Source organism: Dendropsophus ebraccatus, chromosome 11, assembly GCF_027789765.1.
Source record: "Dendropsophus ebraccatus isolate aDenEbr1 chromosome 11, aDenEbr1.pat, whole genome shotgun sequence".
Classification (NCBI taxonomy): domain Eukaryota; kingdom Metazoa; phylum Chordata; class Amphibia; order Anura; family Hylidae; genus Dendropsophus; species Dendropsophus ebraccatus.
The window spans coordinates 37,295,574-37,318,256 of record NC_091464.1 but is presented as its reverse complement, the minus strand read 5'-3'; the positions used below and the strand labels follow the sequence as shown (position 1 = coordinate 37,318,256).

General features: G+C 44.4%; 1 protein-coding gene across 1 annotated transcript in view; it reads left to right on the top strand.

The window, feature by feature from the left end:
- The first annotated feature begins 9,882 nt into the window (after window positions 1-9,882).
- Window positions 9,883-22,683, top strand: part of PDK3 (pyruvate dehydrogenase kinase 3) — a 48,187-nt gene continuing 35,386 nt past the window's right edge. Inside the window, exon 1 of the mRNA XM_069944488.1 lies at window positions 9,883-10,292. Within this exon, the coding sequence (XP_069800589.1) occupies window positions 10,187-10,292 (106 nt within the window). The 5' untranslated portion in view covers window positions 9,883-10,186. The remainder of the gene's footprint in view (window positions 10,293-22,683) is intronic.

The following is a 22,683-nucleotide window of genomic DNA, read 5'->3' as shown; positions in this document are numbered from 1 at the left end:
CAGGGGGTCTATATACTACTGGGGGAACATACAGGGGGTCTATTTACTACTTGTGAGGCACACAGGTGGTCTATATATAACTGGGGGAGCACACAGGGGTCTGTATACTACTGGGGCAGCACACAAGGGGTCTATATAATACTGGTGGGGCACACAGGGGGTCTATATACTACTGGGGGAACCACACAAGGAGTATATATTACTGGCGGTAGCGCACAAGGGGTATATACTACTGGGGGCAACACACAGCGGTCTATTGTTTTGGAACGCGTGTCGAGGGGGGGGCCCAGACATAACTTCGCTTGGGGCCCCAGAAATGCCAAGACCGCCCCTGCTTTTATGCAGTTGTATGTTTTTTTAGACTTCTTTAAGAGTAAATGCACAATAGACAGATTACTTGCATAAAACTGCAACAAACCTGCCTGAAAATCCTCAGAAATTTTAGTGTGGATTTTTTTATGGATTTGATGAGGAAACGCTGCAGATGTGCTGCAAGTTTTGTGCATATTTTAACATACTCATTGATTTTATTGGGGACATCTGTGACAAATCCTCAGCATAAATTGACATACTGCAGATTTTAAAATCTGCACCGCAGGTCTGTTGCAGTCAGGAAAATTTCTGTAGTGTTTAGATGAGATTCCAAAAATTTTCTTTTGCTGGCGCTGTAACCTGCTGTGAATCTGCCGTACAAATGTCCACAGGGAAAATCTGCAGCAAATCTGTCTGGTGTGCATTTACCCTAACATGCCCTGCAAATGGGAGATTTTCAACCACTGGTTGAGTATAGAAGTCAATGCAGAGTGATGTAAATTAATAAAAATAATATTGTCACCTAGAAACATAGAAGATTGTCGGCAGAGAAAGACCACTGGGTCCATCTAGTCTGACCTTTTAGTATTTTCCTTTTTATTATCTTAGGATAGATATATGTTTATCCCATGCCGGTTTACATTCAGTTACTGTAGATTTACCAACCACCTCTGCTGGATGTTTGTTTTAAGCATCTACTACTCTTTCAGTGAAGTAATATTTTCTCATGTTGCTTCTGATCTTTCCACCAACTAAACGCTCACTGTGTTCTGTTGTTCATGAGGTTTTTTTTTTTTTTTTGCTAAAAACACTTCCCTCCTGAACCTTATTTAGTCCTTTAGTCCTCATACATAAAGGTTTCAATCATGTCCCCCCATTTCTCTTCTTTCCTCCATACTATACAGATTCAAATCCTTAAGTCTTTCCTGATATGGTTTTTGCCTGACACCCTCCACCATTTTTGTGGCCCATCTTTGGACCCATTCTATTTTATAAATATCTTTTTTTAGGTGAGGTCTCCAGAACTGGACCCAGTATTCCAGATGTGGTCTCACTAGAGCTCTATACAGTGGGATCACAATCTCCCTCTTCCTACTGGTTATACCTCTAGCTATACAGCCCAGCATACGATGAGCTTTCCCCACCACTTAGTTGCTCTGGTGACTCATTTTAAAAATGTCAGAAATCACTACCCCTAAATCCTTCTCTTCTGAAGTCTTTGCTAACACATTACTGCCAATATGATACTCGGATAGAGGATTTCTCCTGCCCAAGTGCATTATTTTACAATTGGAAACATTAAACTGCATGGTCTATATGCATTTGTTGCAATTTTGTACAGTTTTGCCTAATTCTTCATGGTCTTTGGCAATTGTTAGTGTATCTGCTTTAATTCTTTTCTATATATTCTTGTCTGCCTAGTAATGGATGCTCTTGATCATGTAGGTAGCATACTTGCTCACATTTATTTAGTTGATAATAGAAATGATAAAGTGATAAGTGATAGTATAGTAAAAGAAGTCTCTAGTCAGGAAAAGTAATATTACATTTCCTCTATGAGACCCACAGCAATATCCCTTTACTGTCATTCACATTCCAGCCATTTTCCAATATAGAAAAGAATGCTGCTCCACTGACCTAAGGCGTTTTGCATTTCTGAGGCCAAGAAGTTTTACCTAACATGTAACAACCCTTTCATGAGGAATACAATCATTTACATATGTGGTGTTAAGCCCTGGCATTTAGGGTATATAAACTAATGACCTATCCTCAGGAAAGGGTCAAACTCTTGGCACCTCCCGGTCAATCGGCAGTTTAAGATGGCCACCATGCACAAATGAAAAATGTAGAATCTTCATTGTTTACATCTGCTCCTACTAGTGTACGTCATGCCTATCGTAGTGTCTGCGCTAAGAGCCGCAGTCAGTGTCGGACTGGCCCACCAGAGGACCGGAGAATCCTCCGGTGGGCCCCCAGCTTTAGACACCACACAAACACTGACTGGCATGTTGTTCCTCACTGGTTTTTCATTGGTGAGCCCCCAGGATCATTTCTTCTGGTGGGCCCCAGATACCCCAGTCCGACACTGGCTGCAGCTATGTCCTATTAAACTGAATGATACACGGCTACTGCAGCAATAGACAGCCTCGAGATATCTGAGTCTGACCCCCACTGATTTAATACTGAAGGTGTCAGGACGGGGAGGTAGGAATGAGATGCGACAGTGGGCGCTAAGTCTGAACCCACCGACTGTCCCTACCTATTTGCCTAAAACGCCCCTAGGCAGCCACGGACAACCACGAAGATGTTCCCTATACTGTATAAGTGTAACACAGAACAAGACAGACAAACAAACACAACAAAGCAGAATCAACAAGCCAAATGAGAACCAAACGGGCAACACAGTACAAAATCAGTAAAAAATCAGATAGTCAACGGTCAGGCGGGTGGTCAGGTAACAAGTTGAGCAAGCAGAGGGATTAGGAACAAGGATTGCAAGAATAGACAGGGGGAGCTTGGATCAGGGTATGAACCTTAATAGCCAGCAGGGAAGTAACTCACTCTGCTTTCATTTATGATTATCAAGAGCCCGATCCGGATCCCCATTGGATCTAGTGATTGTTAGTGTGGCCCGTCCACATGCCTGGCCAATCCTGTAAAGGCTCTGTGATGAGTGCCGATCACTGAGATTGGTTATCATTTACGGACAAGCCTAATGAATGGCCATCAATGTAATGCTTGGATACACAGGGGCCACCAGAGCAGGGACCCCCTTCTGTGATGTCACTGATGAATGGGGTTGTTAAAGTCAGTTAACACATTGAAAACTGTGGGTGAATCAAAAACACCTAGCGTAAAACCTAGTGCAAGTAAAAACCATGGTGTTTCTTGTATGGACTAAACACACTACAACCATCTCTAGCACAGATGAAAATAAAAGCAGCCAGAGTGATGGTTTCTATGTGTAATGATAGTGGAGATACTTTATAATGTGGTCTGCCCTTTATTCGGTGTCCCAGTACTAACCTTTGGTCTGAGACTTGTATCTTAAACCTTCCTCATTGGTCACACACTTACCTCTTCCACATTTACTAGCTGGTTGTGCTGACACACATCATATGCACACTTACTTACTGCTTACATGTACTCTCTGAAACGTGCACACATCTATACTAGAGGATCACTACACAACAGACAGAAGCTTCCATAGACACATTTATATGGGAAGTATGATTGCAAATGTCTCTTGTTCTGATCAGTGTTGAGCGGATCTGTCAAACTGTTCGGGTTCGGCAACATTCTCCACACTCTATCAGGCTATGTTCACACACTGTAAGAGACCGACCTTTCCGTGACCCAGCCGGGTCACAGAACGGCCGGTCACTGAAAAGATCATCCCGGCCGTTACTGCAGTACCAGCTGGATAACCTTTAGCGACGCTTAGTTCTGATGCGGGCGCATCTGTGCACACCCGCATCAGAACTCCCCACAGCACACTATGGAGCGTGCGGACGGAGCCGCACGCTCCATAGTGTGCACTGACAGGGTTTTCTGCGGCCACTTATCAATGAATAATGGCCGCAGAACACTGACAAGCCAGTTTTCTACAGCTCCGCTAGGGATCCTGGCTGGAGTGTATACACTCCGGACGGGATTCCCTCAGAAGGCAGCACTCCGTAAGTTCCGTGGGAATCACAACCATTGTAACAACGGCCATGATTCCCACGGAACTTACGTTGTGTGAACATAGCCTCATTCGGGATTTGACTCCCCACAGATTCAGAAGGTGGATGCAGTCCTAGGGCTAAGAATAGAATAATCGAAAATATCAGCAGTGCCGAATCCAGTTATCACCAACAGCGTCTAGTAGACCTCTCTGACTATGGAGTTTACTTTATGGTATCCGTTATTTTAACTAATAATACAATCTTACTAGGCTCTTTTTTATGACTTTTTCATAGAATCTGTAGCACAGTCTCCTTGTGGCCTTTGACATGGATACAAACCTAGCCCTTTATAATAGCTGACTATAAACCTTTATATACTGTAGCCCAAACAACCATGTTGAGTTGCATCATCAAACATCCGTGCTCACCTGATGGGCAGACAGGGGGTGGTGGGGCAGCAAGGTGCAGAGGATGTGTGGCCTCCTCTCATTATGGATTTACCATGATTTATGCCTACACCAGCTCCGACCTAGTAGATTTCTGAGACTGCTGCATGGGATATGGGGGCGGGTATTTAGGTAGGACTGGCATACAGATAACACCAGTCTTAATAAATGCCCCCCATCATGTACTATGGATGTGCCAGAAGCTCATTCTGTAAGACTTTATCATATTGGTCTCCTATCTCTAAAAGGTGTATTTCAGGATGTGTTTTTTTAAGTGAATGTACCACTAGGTACATTGCTTTTTGTTTTTTTACACCGGCGAGGGGATACCAGTGCCATGCTTCTTTTTTTTGACCCACCCGGTTACCGCGCACAGCACCAGTCTATTGCCAAGCACCGGCCAGCATGAAGCACTGGCGGCAGGCCCGCCGGCCCCCAGTTTGACACTCTCTTTCTGTGACGCAGCTCTATTGATTCTATTGGACCCCCGTCACAGTAGAGAGGGGGCTTCACCAGGCCCGTCCCCAGTGCTTCATGCCTGGCCAGTGCTTGGGAATAGACCGCATCCCTGCGCCGGCGCATCTCATATATAAACAAACGATGAACCTAGTGGTACCTTCACTTTAAGTCTTCAAGAACTGACATCATCCAATCTCCCGCTTGTCACCACCATTTCCTACATCCAAGACAGAATAATCTCTGAGGGAACTGCCTGCTCAGCCAATAGCATTACTGGGTCCCATCTCCCAGTGACTGCCTGAATGGGCAGGTCCTCCTGAGACTACTTTGTCTCAGATGCAAGAAGGGCAGTGAGGACCAGCAATGTCAGACCAGGAGCTGCGGGAGATCAAGGGAGGTGAGTATGGCCTTTTTCTATTTGTACTATTTAGGGATATGTGTTCACAAAAGCACCATAGCCAATACACTTTGTAGCTTGATGGATCCATAGTATCAAATTAGATGGTGGCCGACTGCCCTAGTAACCTACAATGGGATGTCTCTGCTGAGGTCTCCACCTAGTAACCTACAATGGGATGTCTCTGCTGAGGTCTCCACCAAGTAACCTACAATGGGATGTCTCTGCTGAGGTCTCTAATAACCTACAATGGGATGTCTCTGCTGAGGTCTCCATATAATAACCTACAATGGGATGTCTCTGCTGAGGTCTCCATATAATAACCTACAATGGGATGTCTCTGCTGAGGTCTCTAATAACCTACAATGGGATGTCTCTGCTGAGATCTCCATATAATAACCTACAATGGGATGTCTCTGCTGAGGTGTTTAGTAACCTACAATGGGATGTCTCTGCTGAGGTCTCCATATAATAACCTACAATGGGATGTCTCTGCTGAGGTCTCCATATAATAACCTACAATGGGATGTCTCTGCTGAGGTGTTTAGTAACCTACAATGGGATGTCTCTGCTGAGTTCTCCACCAAGTAACCTACAATGAGATGTCTCTGCTGAGGTCTCCACCTAGTCACCTACAATTTGATGTCTCTGCTGAGGTCTCCATATAATAACCTACAATGGGATGTCTCTGCTGAGGTCTCTAATAACCTACAATGGGATGTCTCTGCTGAGGTCTCCACCTAGTAACCTACAATGGGATGTCTCTGCTGAGGTCTCCCCCTAGTAACCTACAATGAGATGTCTCTGCTGAGGTCTCTAATAACCTACAATGGGATGTCTCTACTGAGGTCTCCACCTAGTCACCTACAATTTGATGTCTCTGCTGAGGTCTCCACCTAGTAACCTACAATTTGATGTCTCTGCTGAGGTCTCCATATAATAACCTACAATGGGATGTCTCTGCTGAGGTCTCCCCCTAGTAACCTACAATTTGATGTCTCTGCTGAGGTCTCTAATAACCTACAATGGGATGTCTCTGCTGAGGTCTCCATATAATAACCTACAATGGGATGTCTCTGCTGATGTCTCTAATAACCTACAATGGGATGTCTCTGCTGAGATCTCTAATAACCTACAATGGGATGTCTCTGCTGAGGTCTCCATATAATAACCTACAATGGGATGTCTCTGCTGAGGTCTCCATATAATAACCTACAATGGGATGTCTCTGCAGATGTCTCTAATAACCTACAATGGGATGTCTCTGCTGAGGTCTCTGATAACCTACAATGGGATGTCTCTTTTGAGGTCTCTAACAACCTACAATGGGATGTCTCTGCTGATGTCTCTAATAACCTACAATGGGATGTCTCTGCTGATGTCTCTAATAACCTACAATGGGATGTCTCTGCTGAGGTCTCCACCTAGTAACCTACAATGGGATGTCTCTGATGAGGTCTCAACCTACAATGGGATGTCTCTGCTGATGTCTCTAATAACCTACAATGGGATGTCTCTGCTGATGTCTCTAATAACCTACAATGGGATGTCTCTGCAGATGTCTCTAATAACCTACAATGGGATGTCTCTGCAGATGTCTCTAATAACCTACAATGGGATGTCTCTGCTGAGGTCTCTGATAACCTACAATGGGATGTCTCTTTTGAGGTCTCTAATAACCTACAATGGGATGTCTCTGCAGATGTCTCTAATAACCTACAATGGGATGTCTCTGCTGAGGTCTCTGATAACCTACAATGGGATGTCTCTGCAGATGTCTCTAATAACCTACAATGGGATGTCTCTGCTGATGTCTCTAATAACCTACAATGGGATGTCTCTGCTGATGTCTCTAATAACCTACAATGGGATGTCTCTTTTGAGGTCTCTAATAACCTACAATGGGATGTCTCTGCTGAGGTCTCCATATAATAACCTACAATGGGATGTCTCTGCTGAGGTCTCTAATAACCTACAATGGGATGTCTCTGCTGAGGTCTCCACCTAGTAACCTACAATGGGATGTCTCTGCTGAGGTCTCCCCCTAGTAACCTACAATGAGATGTCTCTGCTGAGGTCTCTAATAACCTACAATGGGATGTCTCTACTGAGGTCTCCACCTAGTCACCTACAATTTGATGTCTCTGCTGAGGTCTCCACCTAGTAACCTACAATTTGATGTCTCTGCTGAGGTCTCCATATAATAACCTACAATGGGATGTCTCTGCTGAGGTCTCCATATAATAACCTACAATGGGATGTCTCTGCTGATGTCTCTAATAACCTACAATGGGATGTCTCTGCTGAGATCTCTAATAACCTACAATGGGATGTCTCTGCTGAGGTCTCCATATAATAACCTACAATGGGATGTCTCTGCTGAGGTCTCCATATAATAACCTACAATGGGATGTCTCTGCAGATGTCTCTAATAACCTACAATGGGATGTCTCTGCTGAGGTCTCCACCTAGTAACCTACAATGGGATGTCTCTGATGAGGTCTCAACCTACAATGGGATGTCTCTGCTGATGTCTCTAATAACCTACAATGGGATGTCTCTTTTGAGGTCTCTAATAACCTACAATGGGATGTCTCTGCAGATGTCTCTAATAACCTACAATGGGATGTCTCTGCTGAGGTCTCTGATAACCTACAATGGGATGTCTCTTTTGAGGTCTCTAATAACCTACAATGGGATGTCTCTGCAGATGTCTCTAATAACCTACAATGGGATGTCTCTGCTGAGGTCTCCACCTAGTAACCTACAATGGGATGTCTCTGATGAGGTCTCAACCTACAATGGGATGTCTCTAATAACCTACAATGGGATGTCTCTGCTGAGGTCTCTGATAACCTACAATGGGATGTCTCTTTTGAGGTCTCTAATAACCTACAATGGGATGTCTCTGCAGATGTCTCTAATAACCTACAATGGGATGTCTCTGCTGAGGTCTCTGATAACCTACAATGGGATGTCTCTGCAGATGTCTCTAATAACCTACAATGGGATGTCTCTGCTGATGTCTCTAATAACCTACAATGGGATGTCTCTGCTGATGTCTCTAATAACCTACAATGGGATGTCTCTTTTGAGGTCTCTAATATCCTACAATGGGATGTCTCTGCTGAGGTCTCCATATAATAACCTACAATGGGATGTCTCTGCTGAGGTCTCCATATAATAACCTACAATGGGATGTCTCTGCTGAGGTCTCTAATAACCTACAATGGGATGTCTCTGCAGATGTCTCTAATAACCTACAATGGGATGTCTCTGCTGAGGTCTCTGATAACCTACAATGGGATGTCTCTGCTGATGTCTCTAATAACCTACAATGGGATGTCTCTGCTGATGTCTCTAATAACCTACAATGGGATGTCTCTTTTGAGGTCTCTAATAACCTACAATGGGATGTCTCTGCTGAGGTCTCCATATAATAACCTACAATGGGATGTCTCTGCTGAGGTCTCCATATAATAACCTACAATGGGATGTCTCTGCTGAGGTCTCTAATAACCTACAATGGGATGTCTCTGCAGATGTCTCTAATAACCTACAATGGGATGTCTCTGCTGAGGTCTCTGATAACCTACAATGGGATGTCTCTGCAGATGTCTCTAATAACCTACAATGGGATGTCTCTGCTGAGATCTCCATATAATAACCTACAATGGGATGTCTCTGCTGAGGTCTCTGATAACCTACAATGGGATGTCTCTGCAGATGTCTCTAATAACCTACAATGGGATGTCTCTGCTGAGGTCTCTAATAACCTACAATGGGATGTCTCTGCTGAGGTCTCCATATAATAACCTACAATGGGATGTCTCTGCTGAGGTCTCTAATAACCTACAATGGGATGTCTCTGCTGAGGTCTCTGATAACCTACAATGGGATGTCTCTGCAGATGTCTCTAATAACCTACAATGGGATGTCTCTGCTGAGGTCTCTAATAACCTACAATGGGATGTCTCTGCAGATGTCTCTAATAACCTACAATGGGATGTCTCTTTTGAGGTCTCTAATAACCTACAATGGGATGTCTCTGCTGAGGTCTCCATATAATAACCTACAATGGGATGTCTCTGCTGAGGTCTCCATATAATAACCTACAATGGGATGTCTCTGCTGAGGTCTCCATATAATAACCTACAATGGGATGTCTCTGCTGAGGTCTCTAATAACCTACAATGGGATGTCTCTGCAGATGTCTCTAATAACCTACAATGGGATGTCTCTGCTGAGATGGATGGTGATGCTATGAGTGTCAGTGACGGTACTGAGCACGCCCCCGCTCGGGATGGTGTTGTCCCCAATCTGTTGCATCCTGTAGGACGCGTCAGTCCTAGCCGCCATGGATGCTGTAAAGCAGAGTGTTTGCGGCGTCACATAGCGACCTCTCAGCTGGCAGCTCAGGTGTCATCACGAGGAAACTGACACGTTCCTAAATCCTTTGAGCCAAGTCCCAAGATGACGTCATGTATCAGCGCGCCCCGCCCACTATTTACCTGCGCTACCTAAACGGGATGAAAGCTGTCATACCGCTCCACCAATCAGGAAGGAGAAAACGCTGACTGGGCGGGGAAGAGCTGGCAGGCACGCCCCCTCTCTGCGGCCTGTATCTTGAAGCAGGAATGCCGGTGTGAACGTGCTACGTGCGGGAACGCGCGGTCGGGGGGCGTGTCCGAGGCCTCGGCGGCTGGGTAGGAGGGGCCTGTGAGCCGTGGCTCTCCGCTTCCTATTACTGGCGATCTCTAGCAGTGTTGTGGACCTTAGTGAGCTGCATCCCCGCCCGCTGCGCTCTCCATTCATATACATGGCGCTGCGCTCTGTCACTATGTAGATGTGGTCATTGCTGATCCTGGTATCGGTACGTGGTCACCTACCTGCAGAGGAGCACCATGCGGCTGTGCGTCTACCTGCTGAAGAACACCATCCCCAATCAGATCGAGTACTACTCCAAGTTCTCCCCCTCCCCTCTCTCCATCAAGCAGTTCCTGGATTTCGGTGAGTTCAAGTGCACCTATGATGTCACTGAGCCCTGATGATGTCACTGAGCCTAGTGTGTGTAGTATCTGATGATGTCACTGAGCCCTGATGATGTCACTGAGCCTAGTGTGTGTAGTATCTGATGATGTCACTGAGCCCTGATGATGTCACTGAGCCTAGTGTGTGTAGTATCTGATGATGTCACTGAGCCCTGATGATGTCACTGAGCCTAGTGTGTGTAGTATCTGATGATGTCACTGAGCCTAGTGTGTGTAGTATCTGATGATGTCACTGAGCCTAGTGTACGCAGTGTCTGATGATGTCACTGAGCCCAGTGTACGCAGTGTCTGATGATGTCACTGAGCCCAGTGTACGCAGTGTCTGATGATGTCACTGAACCTAGTGTACGCAGTGTCTGATGATGTCACTGAGCCCAGTGTACGCAGTGTCTGATGATGTCACTGAGCCCAGTGTACGCAGTGTCTGATGATGTCACTGAGCCCAGTGTACGCAGTGTCTGATGATGTCACTGAGCCCAGTGTACGCAGTGTCTGATGATGTCACTGAGCCCAGTGTACGCAGTGTCTGATGATGTCACTGAGCCCAGTGTACGCAGTGTCTGATGATGTCACTGAGCCCAGTGTACGCAGTGTCTGATGATGTCACTGAGCCCAGTGTACGCAGTGTCTGATGATGTCACTGAGCCCAGTGTACGCAGTGTCTGATGATGTCACTGAGCCCAGTGTACGCAGTGTCTGATGATGTCACTGAACCCAGTGTACGCAGTGTCTGATGATGTCACTGAGCCCAGTGTACGCAGTGTCTGATGATGTCACTGAGCCCAGTGGATGTAGCGTCTGATGATGTCACTGAGCCCAGTGGATGTAGCGTCTGATGATGTCACTGAGCCCAGTGGATGTAGCGTCTGATGATGTCACTGAGCCCAGTGGAAGTAGCGTCTGATGATGTCACTGAGCCCAGTGGATGCAGCGTCTGATGATGTCACTGAGCCCAGTGGATGTAGCGTCTGATGATGTCACTGAGCCCAGTGTACTCAGTGTCTGATGATGTCACTGAGCCCAGTGGATGTAGCGTCTGATGATGTCACTGAGCCCAGTGTACTCAGTATCTGATGATGTCACTGAGCCCAGTGGATGTAGCGTCTGATGATGTCACTGAGCCCAGTGGATGCAGCGTCTGATGATGTCACTGAGCCCAGTGGATGTAGCGTCTGATGATGTCACTGAGCCCAGTGGATGTAGCGTCTGATGATGTCACTGAGCCCAGTGGATGTAGCGTCTGATGATGTCACTGAGCCCAGTGGATGTAATGTGTGACAGTGTATGCATTTGCCAGTGAATTGGTGTATGCCCACTCCACTTCAGGGAAACAACTGGCAGTATAGCTACATAGTTGGGACATAGTTGCACTATAGCTACATACAGCAACTAGTTGGGACCTTTTACTTTCGGTTCCATTGAGATCTGTAATGACTCTGCCCCTTTGCCTGCCTTCGCTCTATACACACTTATGATAAGTGACAGTAGATATTAGTACAGTAGCCCTGACAGCCCCATCCATTGATAAGTGACTACCTATGCCGCTGCAGTCTATCAGTTGTATCACAGTAGGTTATTATTTGTGACCTCCATCCTGATCGTGTTATTTCCTATAATTGAGGGTAAATGACGACCAGTGAAAACTGCAGAGCACACAGATGTATTACAGGAAAACCCGATCCTGATCCCCTCATGGTGGCTGGAGTGGGACGGGATAATGTCAGGGTCGGCTTACAGGTCCATAAATTGCCTAAATACTGAAATTTAAAGGGGTTCTCCTATTTGAGTGACGCTCGTTGTAACCACTCTCTGCTCAAGCATCCTGATCAGATACAGAACAGCCCCTTTAAGTCTCACTGGCATTGATTGCAGAGCTTTGTTTCCCTATGTTCTCTGCAGAAAGGAATAATCATCTTGTTGAGGTCTTTACATGGGAAGTTGTAAAAACTTTTTTTTTTTTTCTTTTTAAACTTGATATGTGCCGGAATATTGTCATACCTGCTCCAAACTGGGGAATTGTGGGACGGGCCATAGAGCTGTGTAGTAGGAGGCAGCAGCATGTAAAGCTATGGCCCGCAGCAAGGTGACAGGTGTGATTCTTCCCTCAGACACACAATGGTAGCGTGCGACAGGTCTCCCTATAGAAATTCCCTTCTACGTTGTCTGATGTATCTTTGCTGTTGTTCCACGCTCTAAATAAGTAGGGAAAAGTAGGGAGTGTCCCTCCAAAAGAGGGACACTAGGGAGATATAACATAGGAGCTGACAGAAATTAGTAAAATTTTGTGCTAATTTATTTTCGATGCATTGGAAAAAAGTCTGATGAGATATCTCCAGAATAGTTTCCTTTTCCAGAACACCAACAAGTGGTGTCCCAGTTATGTATCTGCTGCTCCATCCTGCACTGTGGATGGGAAGGCTCCTGTTTGTTCTGCAGTACTGATTGCACAATGGGATTTGTTTACAGTGAAAGCTCCAATATTGTCACCAATTGTCTCCCTGCTAATGTCAAATACTGTTTATACTGTAGGCTCCCCTAATAAAAGTCAGATTCACCCCCTTTTCCCATTTTAAAATAAATAAATGAACAAACATGTTTGGAATCGCCGAGTGCGTAATCGACTGAACTATTAAATTATCTAATTACTAATCTCGCACGGTAAACGGCATAAGCGCAAAAACCTGTAAACGGCTTAAACCAGTAGAAGGCATAAGCGCAAACAAGGTACCGATAGAAAGTACAGATCATGGCGCAAAAAATGACACCTCACCATAGACCAAAGGATAAAAGCGCTATAATCATGGTTATATAGCAATTCTAAGGAACGTTTATTTTCTGAAAAAGGTTTTATTTTTTTAAATGCCAACAAACAATATAAAAGTTATGTGCGTTGCATATCGTTTTAATTGTACCAACTTGAGGAACATAGATATGTCTATTTTACCATAGGACGAACACAAAAATGTGCACAAAAAATGTGTGACAACTTAAAGGAGAAGTCCAGCGAAAATTTTTATGATAGTATTGTATTGCCCGCTAAAAGTTACACAAATTACCAATATATACTTATTACAGGAAATGCTTATAAAGTGCTTTTTTCCCTGCACTTACTACTGTATCAAGGCTTCACTTCCTGGATAACATGGTGATGTCACTTCCTGGATAACATGGTGATGTCACGACCCGACTCCAAGAGCTGTGCGGGCTGTGGCTGCTGGAGAGGATGATGGCAGGGGGACACTGAGGGACACAGGGCACTGAAGGGACACTGAGCATCCCTCTGCCATCATCCTCTCCAGCAGCCACAGTCCGCACAGCTCTGGGAGTCGGGGCGTGACATCACCATGTTATCCAGGAAGTGACATCACCATGTTATCCAGGAAGTGACATCACCATGTTATCCAGGAAGTGAAGCCTTGATGCAGTAGTAAGTGCAGGGAAAAAAACACTTTATAAGCATTTCTCGTAATAAGTGTATATTGGTGATTTGTATAACTTTTGGGCGGCAATACAATACTCTAATAAAAATTTTCACCAGGCTTCTCCTTTAACATTTTCTCATTAAAAGGGGTGGTGCGGTGTTCAACATTTATTCACTAAATAACACACATTACAAAGTTGTAAAACTTTGTAATGTGTGTTATTTTAGTGAATGGCCCCCCATCCCGGAAGTATTATGCTGTATACTCGGCTATAGTTATGCTCAGCAAATCGCAGCTAAGCAGATGATGACACGCTGGAGGGGGGGCGGCATGAGGGAAGGCTGGAGCGGTCCGGCCGGCCTCCTGAAGATGTGTTGGACCCAAGATGGCAGCCGGCGTCGACAGTGATTCGGTGAGTATACGGCATCACACTTCCGTGGTGGGGGGGAACACGGGGAAGGGGGCCATTCACTTAAATAACACACATTACAAAGTTGTATAACTTTGTAATGTGTGTTATTTAGTGAATAAATGTTGAACACCTCACTACCCCTTTTAATAAATCTGCTATTGCAAAAGTCTAAGCAAATGTGACTTCCTTCTAGGAGATTTGATAGGATGACTCAAGTGGAAGGCAAAAAGTCACAAAATCTTTGTGCAAATGCAAACGTTTCCGACAAGTACAATGATAAATGTATCCTAGTTTTGGCATGTTAAAGGTATACATAGGTTTTGTTTTCTCTAATAGCACCGGATTTTCTCTTCTAGGAGGACTAATCCCTTATTTGCTATGAGAACACATTGTCCTTTTACTTATTTTTTTACCTTTTGAGATGTTCCAGCAGAGGCAGGAGCGACCTGTGACATAAATCAGGGATCCTCGTCCCTCTGTAAATCCTTCACCTGAGAATTAATCCATGAAAATAATTAACACAGCCTTCCTTTTCATTACACGGTTCAAGAACCGAGGCGTCTTCACCTTGGGTGCTGAGAAGTGTTACATAAGGCGCTGTAGAAGCCCTCAACCAGATGAGGTTTCCATAGTCTCTGATAGAGATGAGATGCATAGACACTACCACTTTCTATAGGCAAAAACAGGAGGGGGCACTAACATTTCTGGCTTCAGGAATAGATGTGCTATAACCCTCAGCGAGCAATAATAACGCTTTTATTTGTATAGTGCACACAGATTCCGCAGCACTTTACATAGTTTTTGCCAATTATTGCTACCTATCGCCAATAGGGCTCACAATCTAATTTTTACCTATCTGTATGTTTTGGGTGTGGGAGAAAACCGGAGGAAACCCTCGCAAACACGGAGAGAACATACTATTAACCATTTACTTTATTTACCTTAAAGGGAATCTGTCACCCTTGCACCCAGGGAAGAATCCCCCCCCCTATACTTACCCCATACCTACCCCCTCCTGCTGCCTGCTCGTTCGCATGCCCAATATGCAAATTAGAAGAAATTAGTCTGATGCCCACTGGAGCACTGATTTCCTATGGACATCAGACTCATCTCTACTAAGTTGCATATTGGGTACACGGATGAGCGGGCAGTGACTTCTATGTTAACGGACCGGCAGGAGGGTGTAAGTATTTGGGGGGGGGGGTCTGGTGGGTTCTGCCCTGGGTGCAGGGGTTACAGGTTCCATTTAATCAGTGTTTTTCTGTCACAGTCTGACCTGTGTACTGCCAAAGAAGTGATCAATAATATATTGGTGGGCAGGCAGCTGTTTAGTACATTCCCCATATACAGTAAACTACAGTATGTCATTTCCCACCCTACTTGTAAATATTTAATGGAATTTAGGAAAAGTGCAGAATTTCTGAACACAAGCCACACCTGGTCAACAGCCCACATTACTTCAAAGGGGTGCGCCAGTATCCGAAAATTATGTGTAAAAAAACTATCACTCTGAGATATATAAACTGAGTGTTATTGCTAATAATACCGGCGTCAGTGTGCTTCACCCCTGACAGGTAATGGAAAATAGAAGCCAGAATAGAAACGTTTATGTCTACAGCTTCCTAACTCTTCCCTCTCTCCCGAGACAACGCATCATCTTCTGATGTCACAGGAAGCTTGGCTGGAACTTGTATCTAAGCTCTAGCACTGGTGTGAAATAGTCTGCAGTGAAATGAGATGTTCTGCAACATCTTTGAGAGGGGAGTAGACATGGTGGCAGGACTGTAATGAAGAGCTGGGGGAAAGCAATGCATTCTGGGAATTGTAGTACTGAGGATATACAGCCATGAAATGCAAAATTAAAGCACAACTAAAAAAAACTGTCTGGTGCAGGCAGGGTCTGGGGGCAGGGGGGGCCAATAAAGCATGTACAGTGGTACATCAGTTTAAGAATAACTTGGATTAACAGCGTTTTGCAAGAAGAGCTCACAGTTTTTCAAGATTGTAACTTGGTTTAAGAGCTCCCTGTACTGGGTGGGAGGGGGAGTGAGGGAGGGGCATGGTCTGCATAACGGGGTCTACAGCCCTGTACTCTGACCCTGGAAGTCTCCCTCCTTCCAAATCATAGCAGATCCACTTCAGGCTGGGGCTTGCATCAGGGGACAGGACTTTGTAGGTAATCTCTCCATAGCTTTAACCCCTCTCTCCCCGCACAGAGAGTGCTGCTATACTGTGCCCACATCTGCCCTGCTCATTCCTTCATGCTCCCTGCAGTCTCTGTCAGTCCTTGTGTTTCCCATCCTCTCCTGCTATAATGTGCCTGCACTTACACTCAGCTATACACACTGCTGCTATAATGTGCCTGCACTCACACTCAGCCATTCACACTGCTGTATATAAAGTTTCTGAGTGGTGAGAAGCGGACATGACTCTTTAGACAGATGAACTTTTCTTTTAGTGATTAAAGTAATTTCCTGAAACCTAAAATTCCTGCTACCTCAGCAAAGTCATCTATAATTCTATTAACATCTAGCTGATTGTGTTTTGGGTGATGGTACATGCTGCGTCTTTGGAAAGGAAAGAGGAAGTCTGCGTGCTGAGTCATTCTGAGAAATCGAAACCACGGGTCAGACCTATTAAAACCTGCATATTTTGTGCACCATGCGGAGATCCCAGTAACCTGGTAGTAAAGCTTGTGTTGTGCCTGTATGGCATTGTGCAGAACGTCCCATGCTCCAGGCTTATGGGAAGAAGCTGCATTGCTTGTCACTAGCCTAATGTCCTTGAAATGATGGGAGGTGAGACCTTTGTGATATAATACATCTGCAGTGGTCGGGAGGCTCAAACATAATTCTCTCTCTGTAGGTAATTTACTGGTTGACAGAAGAGATTTCCAGGCTAATTATTCAACTGTTCTATTAATAGAGAAGCCGCACAAAGGGTCAGGAGGTGACCAGGGCATCCATGATACTGGCTGATCGATCTTGGTTGCTGTAAATGGAAGAGGATTCAGAGATCACATTGATGTGTGTGTGTGTGTGTATATATATATATATATATATATATATATATATATATATATATATATATTAGAGATGAGCCTAACATGCTATCCTAGCATGTTCGAGTCCTATCATGTGGCGTTTGGATACAGGTGGCTTAAGAAGTCTAATTAAGCCCTGCGGGTCCTGGAAAACATGGATACAACCTATGACCTATGACTGTATCCATGTTTTCCTGGACTCCCTAGGGCTCTATCTAACTACTTCAGCCACAAGTAACCAAATGCTGAACGATCGGACTCGAGCATGCAAGTTGTGCTTATCACTAATACATCACTTTGTCAGTTTTACCATAGTCATCCAGATAACGTTGGGACAGTGCAAATCATGTGAGGCCTCCTGGACAGGGCCATTGTACAGTTCTATAATAGGGTCCCAATTCATGGTGTACCTCTCTATGTCTTCATATAAAATTGTAAGCCAACAGAAAAAAATATTGTGTCAGCATTGATAACAGCAAAAAATATGTCCTTACAGATTGCAGCCAACAGAGCTTGTAGAGTGGCACTTGGGTGTTGTGTAGTACAGCCTCCATACAGGCCCTAGGCACTCAGTTTCATAATGTGACTATATCACAATCCTAATAAGGCTGAATTGTGTGCGTTTTTTTTTTTGTTTTTTTTTTTTTTACATTGTTGTCGGACATAAGAATTTATAGATTTTCCCATCTTCTCACTTCAAAGACAGTTTTAGAATAGTGAATATAGTGTCCATGGTCCATCATTCCTGCGGCCTAGGAGTATGTGAGTGGTGGTTGGGTTGACTACTACATGGGGCAATATTGGGGTAGTTGGCTATTAGATGGGTTGGGGTTTATTCACTTCATAGTAGAGATGAGTGAACCTGGAGCATGCTCGAGTCCATCCAAACCCGAACTTTCGGCATTTGATTAGCGGCGGCTGCTTTAGTTGGATAAAGCCCTAAGGCTATGTGGAAAACATGGATATAGTCATTGGCTGTATCCATGTTTTCCAGACAACCCTTACCTGTAATAAAGGCTACACTTAGTTATATTAGGCGAGGGATGTGAAAGAGTCCGGCTATAATACAGCATTTGATTTAATAAGTGAGTATTGATAAATCTGTGCTTGGACAGACTCTCCGTTGTATTTGTTCACTGTTTTTCTCAATTGACGTCAAAGGGGTTATCCAGCAAAAATCTTTTTCTTTCAAATCAATTGATTTCAGAACGTTATATAGATTTTGTAATTTACTTCTATTTAAAAATCTCAAGCGTTCCTATACTTATAAGCTGCTGTATGTCCTGCAGGAAATGTGTTTTTCTTTTCAGTCTGACACAGTTCTCTCTGTCGCTACCTCTGCCCGTGACAGCTGTCCAGAGCAGCAGCAAATCCCCATAGAAAACCTCTCCTGCTTTGGACAGTTCCTGTCTCGAACAGAGGTGGCAGCAGAAAGCACTGTGCCTAACTGAAAAGAAAACACCACCCCCTTCAGGGCATACAGCAGCTCATAAGTACGGGAAGATTTGACATTTTTTTAAAAAGAAGTAAATTGAAAATCTTTATAACTTTCTGAAACCGGTTAATTTGAAAGATTTTTTCTCTCTGCTGGACAACCTCTTTAAGCTCATATCCCCTTCAGCTGTGAGTGTACCTGCACCATAGAAAATGGCAAACATTGTCACCTTTGTTAGAGCGGTGAGTATAAAGTACCTGTAAAACACAATCATTCTGATTCATTAGTTAATTTTGTGAGATAAATGTGCTTAAGCAGCGCTGCTTGGGAGGAGCGCTTTATTATGCTGTTTGGTCTGCTTACTGGACAAGAACAAACCTGGGCTGAGTGCACGGACTTGTGTTTGTATAAGTGTTCCATTGCTTTTGCTACATTTAGTGAGCAGATTGTCTCCTTTCATGTTGTGTAAATATTAAGGAAGATGTTTAGCTACTAGATTAGCTCCTGTACCATGGAACGTCGGCCCTGGACACCTCAGCACATCCAGGTTAGAGACTAAGTTCCATATAAACAATATAAAAGCCCTGGTCGTCCAGCACTAGTGGAGGTATACATGGATTATGGATTCTGATACCCTTGTGCAGTTTCTTAAATAAAATATGTATATTTACATAAGGAACTTGAAGGCAACGTTCGCAGCTTCTTCCCTGTTAGCTGCATACATCCGTAAATCCAAAAAGAAATCTATAGACACATAGGGGGAGATTTAGCAAACTGGTGTAAAGTAGAGCTGGATTAGTTTCCCCTAGCAACCAATCAGATTCCACCTTTCATTCCTCACTGATTTCTTGGAAAATGAAAGGTGGAATCTGATTGGTTGCTAGGGGCAACTGAGCCAATTCTACTTTATACCAGTTTGATAAATCTCCCCCATACAGCAAATAACCAGTGCAATGGGACCCCCAACTATTATGGGTAATTTATAGTACTGGCCTCCTCATATAGGGAAGAGACTTTATGGGCCCGTCAGATTCCTCTCCACCTCCTATACCTACCCCCCTGACCTGTAGACTTCTATTAAACAGATATGTGCATAAAAGATAGTAGAAGTTAGTGGAAGACATGTGGAACTGTATAGCCATATAGATTTTTATTATTACAATGCCCTTTGACAGTAGTCTTGAAAATCTGTGGCCCAAATGTTGTACTATTAGCACAGAGTATGAATACAGCACCAATAATATTCAGTGGTCACATATTACATTGCTGTGTGTTGTACAGGTAGCCGATGGTTGTCAAACACAGCGCTGCATTTAACTGTATGCCCTGCTGATTAGGAGCGTGTGCAGTTACAGGGCCAGCGTCAGCACCCAGCTGGGCTGCCAAGAAATGCATCCGGAATTCTGGACAGTTACTGCATGCACATCCAGAGCTGTCCAGAAATCCAGATGTCCCCATAGGGTTCTATAGGATATCCGTGCCAGAATTCTGTACAAAAATAGGACATGTCCCATAATTTCCAGGTCTTAAGTGTGTAGGGGTCTTAAAGGGAACCTGTCACCCCCCCTTGTGCCGGGGCAGGGCCGGCCGACCCCCCCCCCCCCACCCAGTGCAGACCCATATACTTACCACTTCCACGAAGTCCCGATCCCAGAGCCCGTCCCACCGCCGAGAAATCCCCATCCAAAGCCGCGCGCTTACCAGAGATGAGTCCAACGTCCATAGAGAATGACTGAGATGTCATTCTCTATGGGCGTTTGACTCATCTCTGGTGGGCACACGCGGCTTTGGGCGAGGATTTCTCAGCGGCGGGACGGGCTACGGAACCGGGACTTCGTGGAAGCAGTAAGTATATGGGTCGGCCCGACATGGGGGTTGGGGGGGGCAGAGTGGTGACAGGTTCCCTTTAAGACCCCTACAAACTTCAGACCTGGAGACGGGGGGTGACAGGTTCTCTTTAAAGAGGTTATCCAGCAAAAATATTTTTCTTTCTTATCGTTATATAGATTTGTAATTTACTTCTATTTAAAAATCTCAAGTCTTCCCATACTTATCAGCTGCTGTATGTCATGCAGGAAATGTTGTTTTCTTTTCAGTCTGACCGTGTTCTCTGCTGACATCTCTCTGCTCTCACCCGCCCCTTCCGGCTACCATATTATCAAAATCCCCAGACTTATTCTTTGATTAGCTCAGGTATGGCACCACCTGTCTATAAAACTAATAACAGTGACGGACTATGGCTAGTTTAGGGTCTATGACAGCTAGAGTGGTTTTGCCGGGTAAACGGACTTGTCAGATTCCTTTTTAATGTAATTCAGTTTATTTATTTACTACACTAAATTTTTCAATCTCCCCAGGGCGCCATAAAGAACTTGATATGACAGAATGCTTTAATCATAAACTGGATCCATATATTTAAGGCCTGTGTGGCAATTGACATCATAGCCAGCCTAATTGATTCATAGCTACAGACAAATTGTCTTCCTGCTTGTAAGCCCGTGCAAATTGCCCGTCACAGCATGGAGCGAGGTGGCTGCCGCTCATCGCTAGGCCAGATAAGCCGACGGCGTGAAAAGTGTAGATGGTATATGGCCTGACCTCTGCAGCAAGGGCATTATAACATACTAATCGCTCTGCATACGGGCAGCCAGGCAAACAAATTAAGCTCTTTAACAGAATAGAAATCAGGTAAAGTGTTTGAGCCTCTATTGAACATGTGATTGTTGAGATCAGAGATAGAGTTCGGAGATATGTAAGAGGCCACGTAATAAGGCGACATAATGGTTCTTCTCCACGAGATAAAGAAATGAAGCCTTTGCTATGGTTTTTTAGCTTTATATTAAGTCAGACACTCAAATAGTCCTTTTATATTATTATTAGTAATCCAGGCATAACAAGAGACTTCTATTTAATATGTTTTTTTATAATATAAAAAACTGCTGCTGTATATAGAGTTTTAATCCTTTTCCTAGGGTTGGAATTAAATAACTATGGAATCATATAATACTCTAGTCTAGCACTTCTGCAAGCCAGGTCCTTACCTCTGGTCACACAAGGGCCTAGCTAGACTTTATAGTCAGGAGCTGATGGTCAGAAGAGGAAAACTTATATATAAAGTGTAGGAGGAAGTTTAAGGATTAAATATGTAATGTGTTGCATTAATAAGGATTACAACATGTTTTATCATAGACCCTATTCACACCATGTTTTGTTGTTTAGGTCACTCTGTATATCGGCAACCTGTGAAAACTGCATATTGTCTTTCGGCTGATTCTCGCTTTGTGTAATAGAGACAATGAGACGTTTCTTTAGGCCCAGATCTAAAATCGTCGGCTGATGATTCAACAAACAGTTCACATTACCTGTCCATGTTCTTGGTCTCCTCCTGCGCTCTGCTTCCTCCCTGGTCCCGCACGCTGCAGCTCCAGAGTGGCCTGTCTGAGCCAATCACTGGCCATGGTGGTCCCAGACAGTGATTGTCTGAGCCGCCTGAAGCTGCAGCACGCGGGAGCGGGGAGGAAGCAGAGCACAGGAGGTGACCAGGTACATGGACAGGTAATGTGAACTGTTTAGGCAAGGGCTGCACGAACATTGCTAACGATGTGTGTGCAGCCCCTGCTAAATGATTTTGGGGACGTGTAATAGGTCCAGTGAATGAGCGCCGAACTAGCAAATTGGCACTCGTTTACAGTATTGATCAGGCTGCCATCGGCCTGTGTATTAGGACCCTAATTCTAGCTATGTTCATTCCATTTGCTGAACGTATCTTGTATCTGTGCCAGACTTAATAACTGCAGTCTATCGGGATATGTACTGAGCGTAGTCACGTTAGGGTCTACATCATCATCCCATTTTGACAGATTCCTGATGTTTAGTTGACATCAAAACATGGGGTCAGTGGGGTCTTATGTCATATTTTTATATATTTGCATCATATAACTGAATGGAATTAAGTTTATTTGGACCTTCAGGTCAGGGTAGACTAAACATCACCAAATCCTAGAAATATCAGAAAGTTAAGTTTTTCTTATTTTCCAC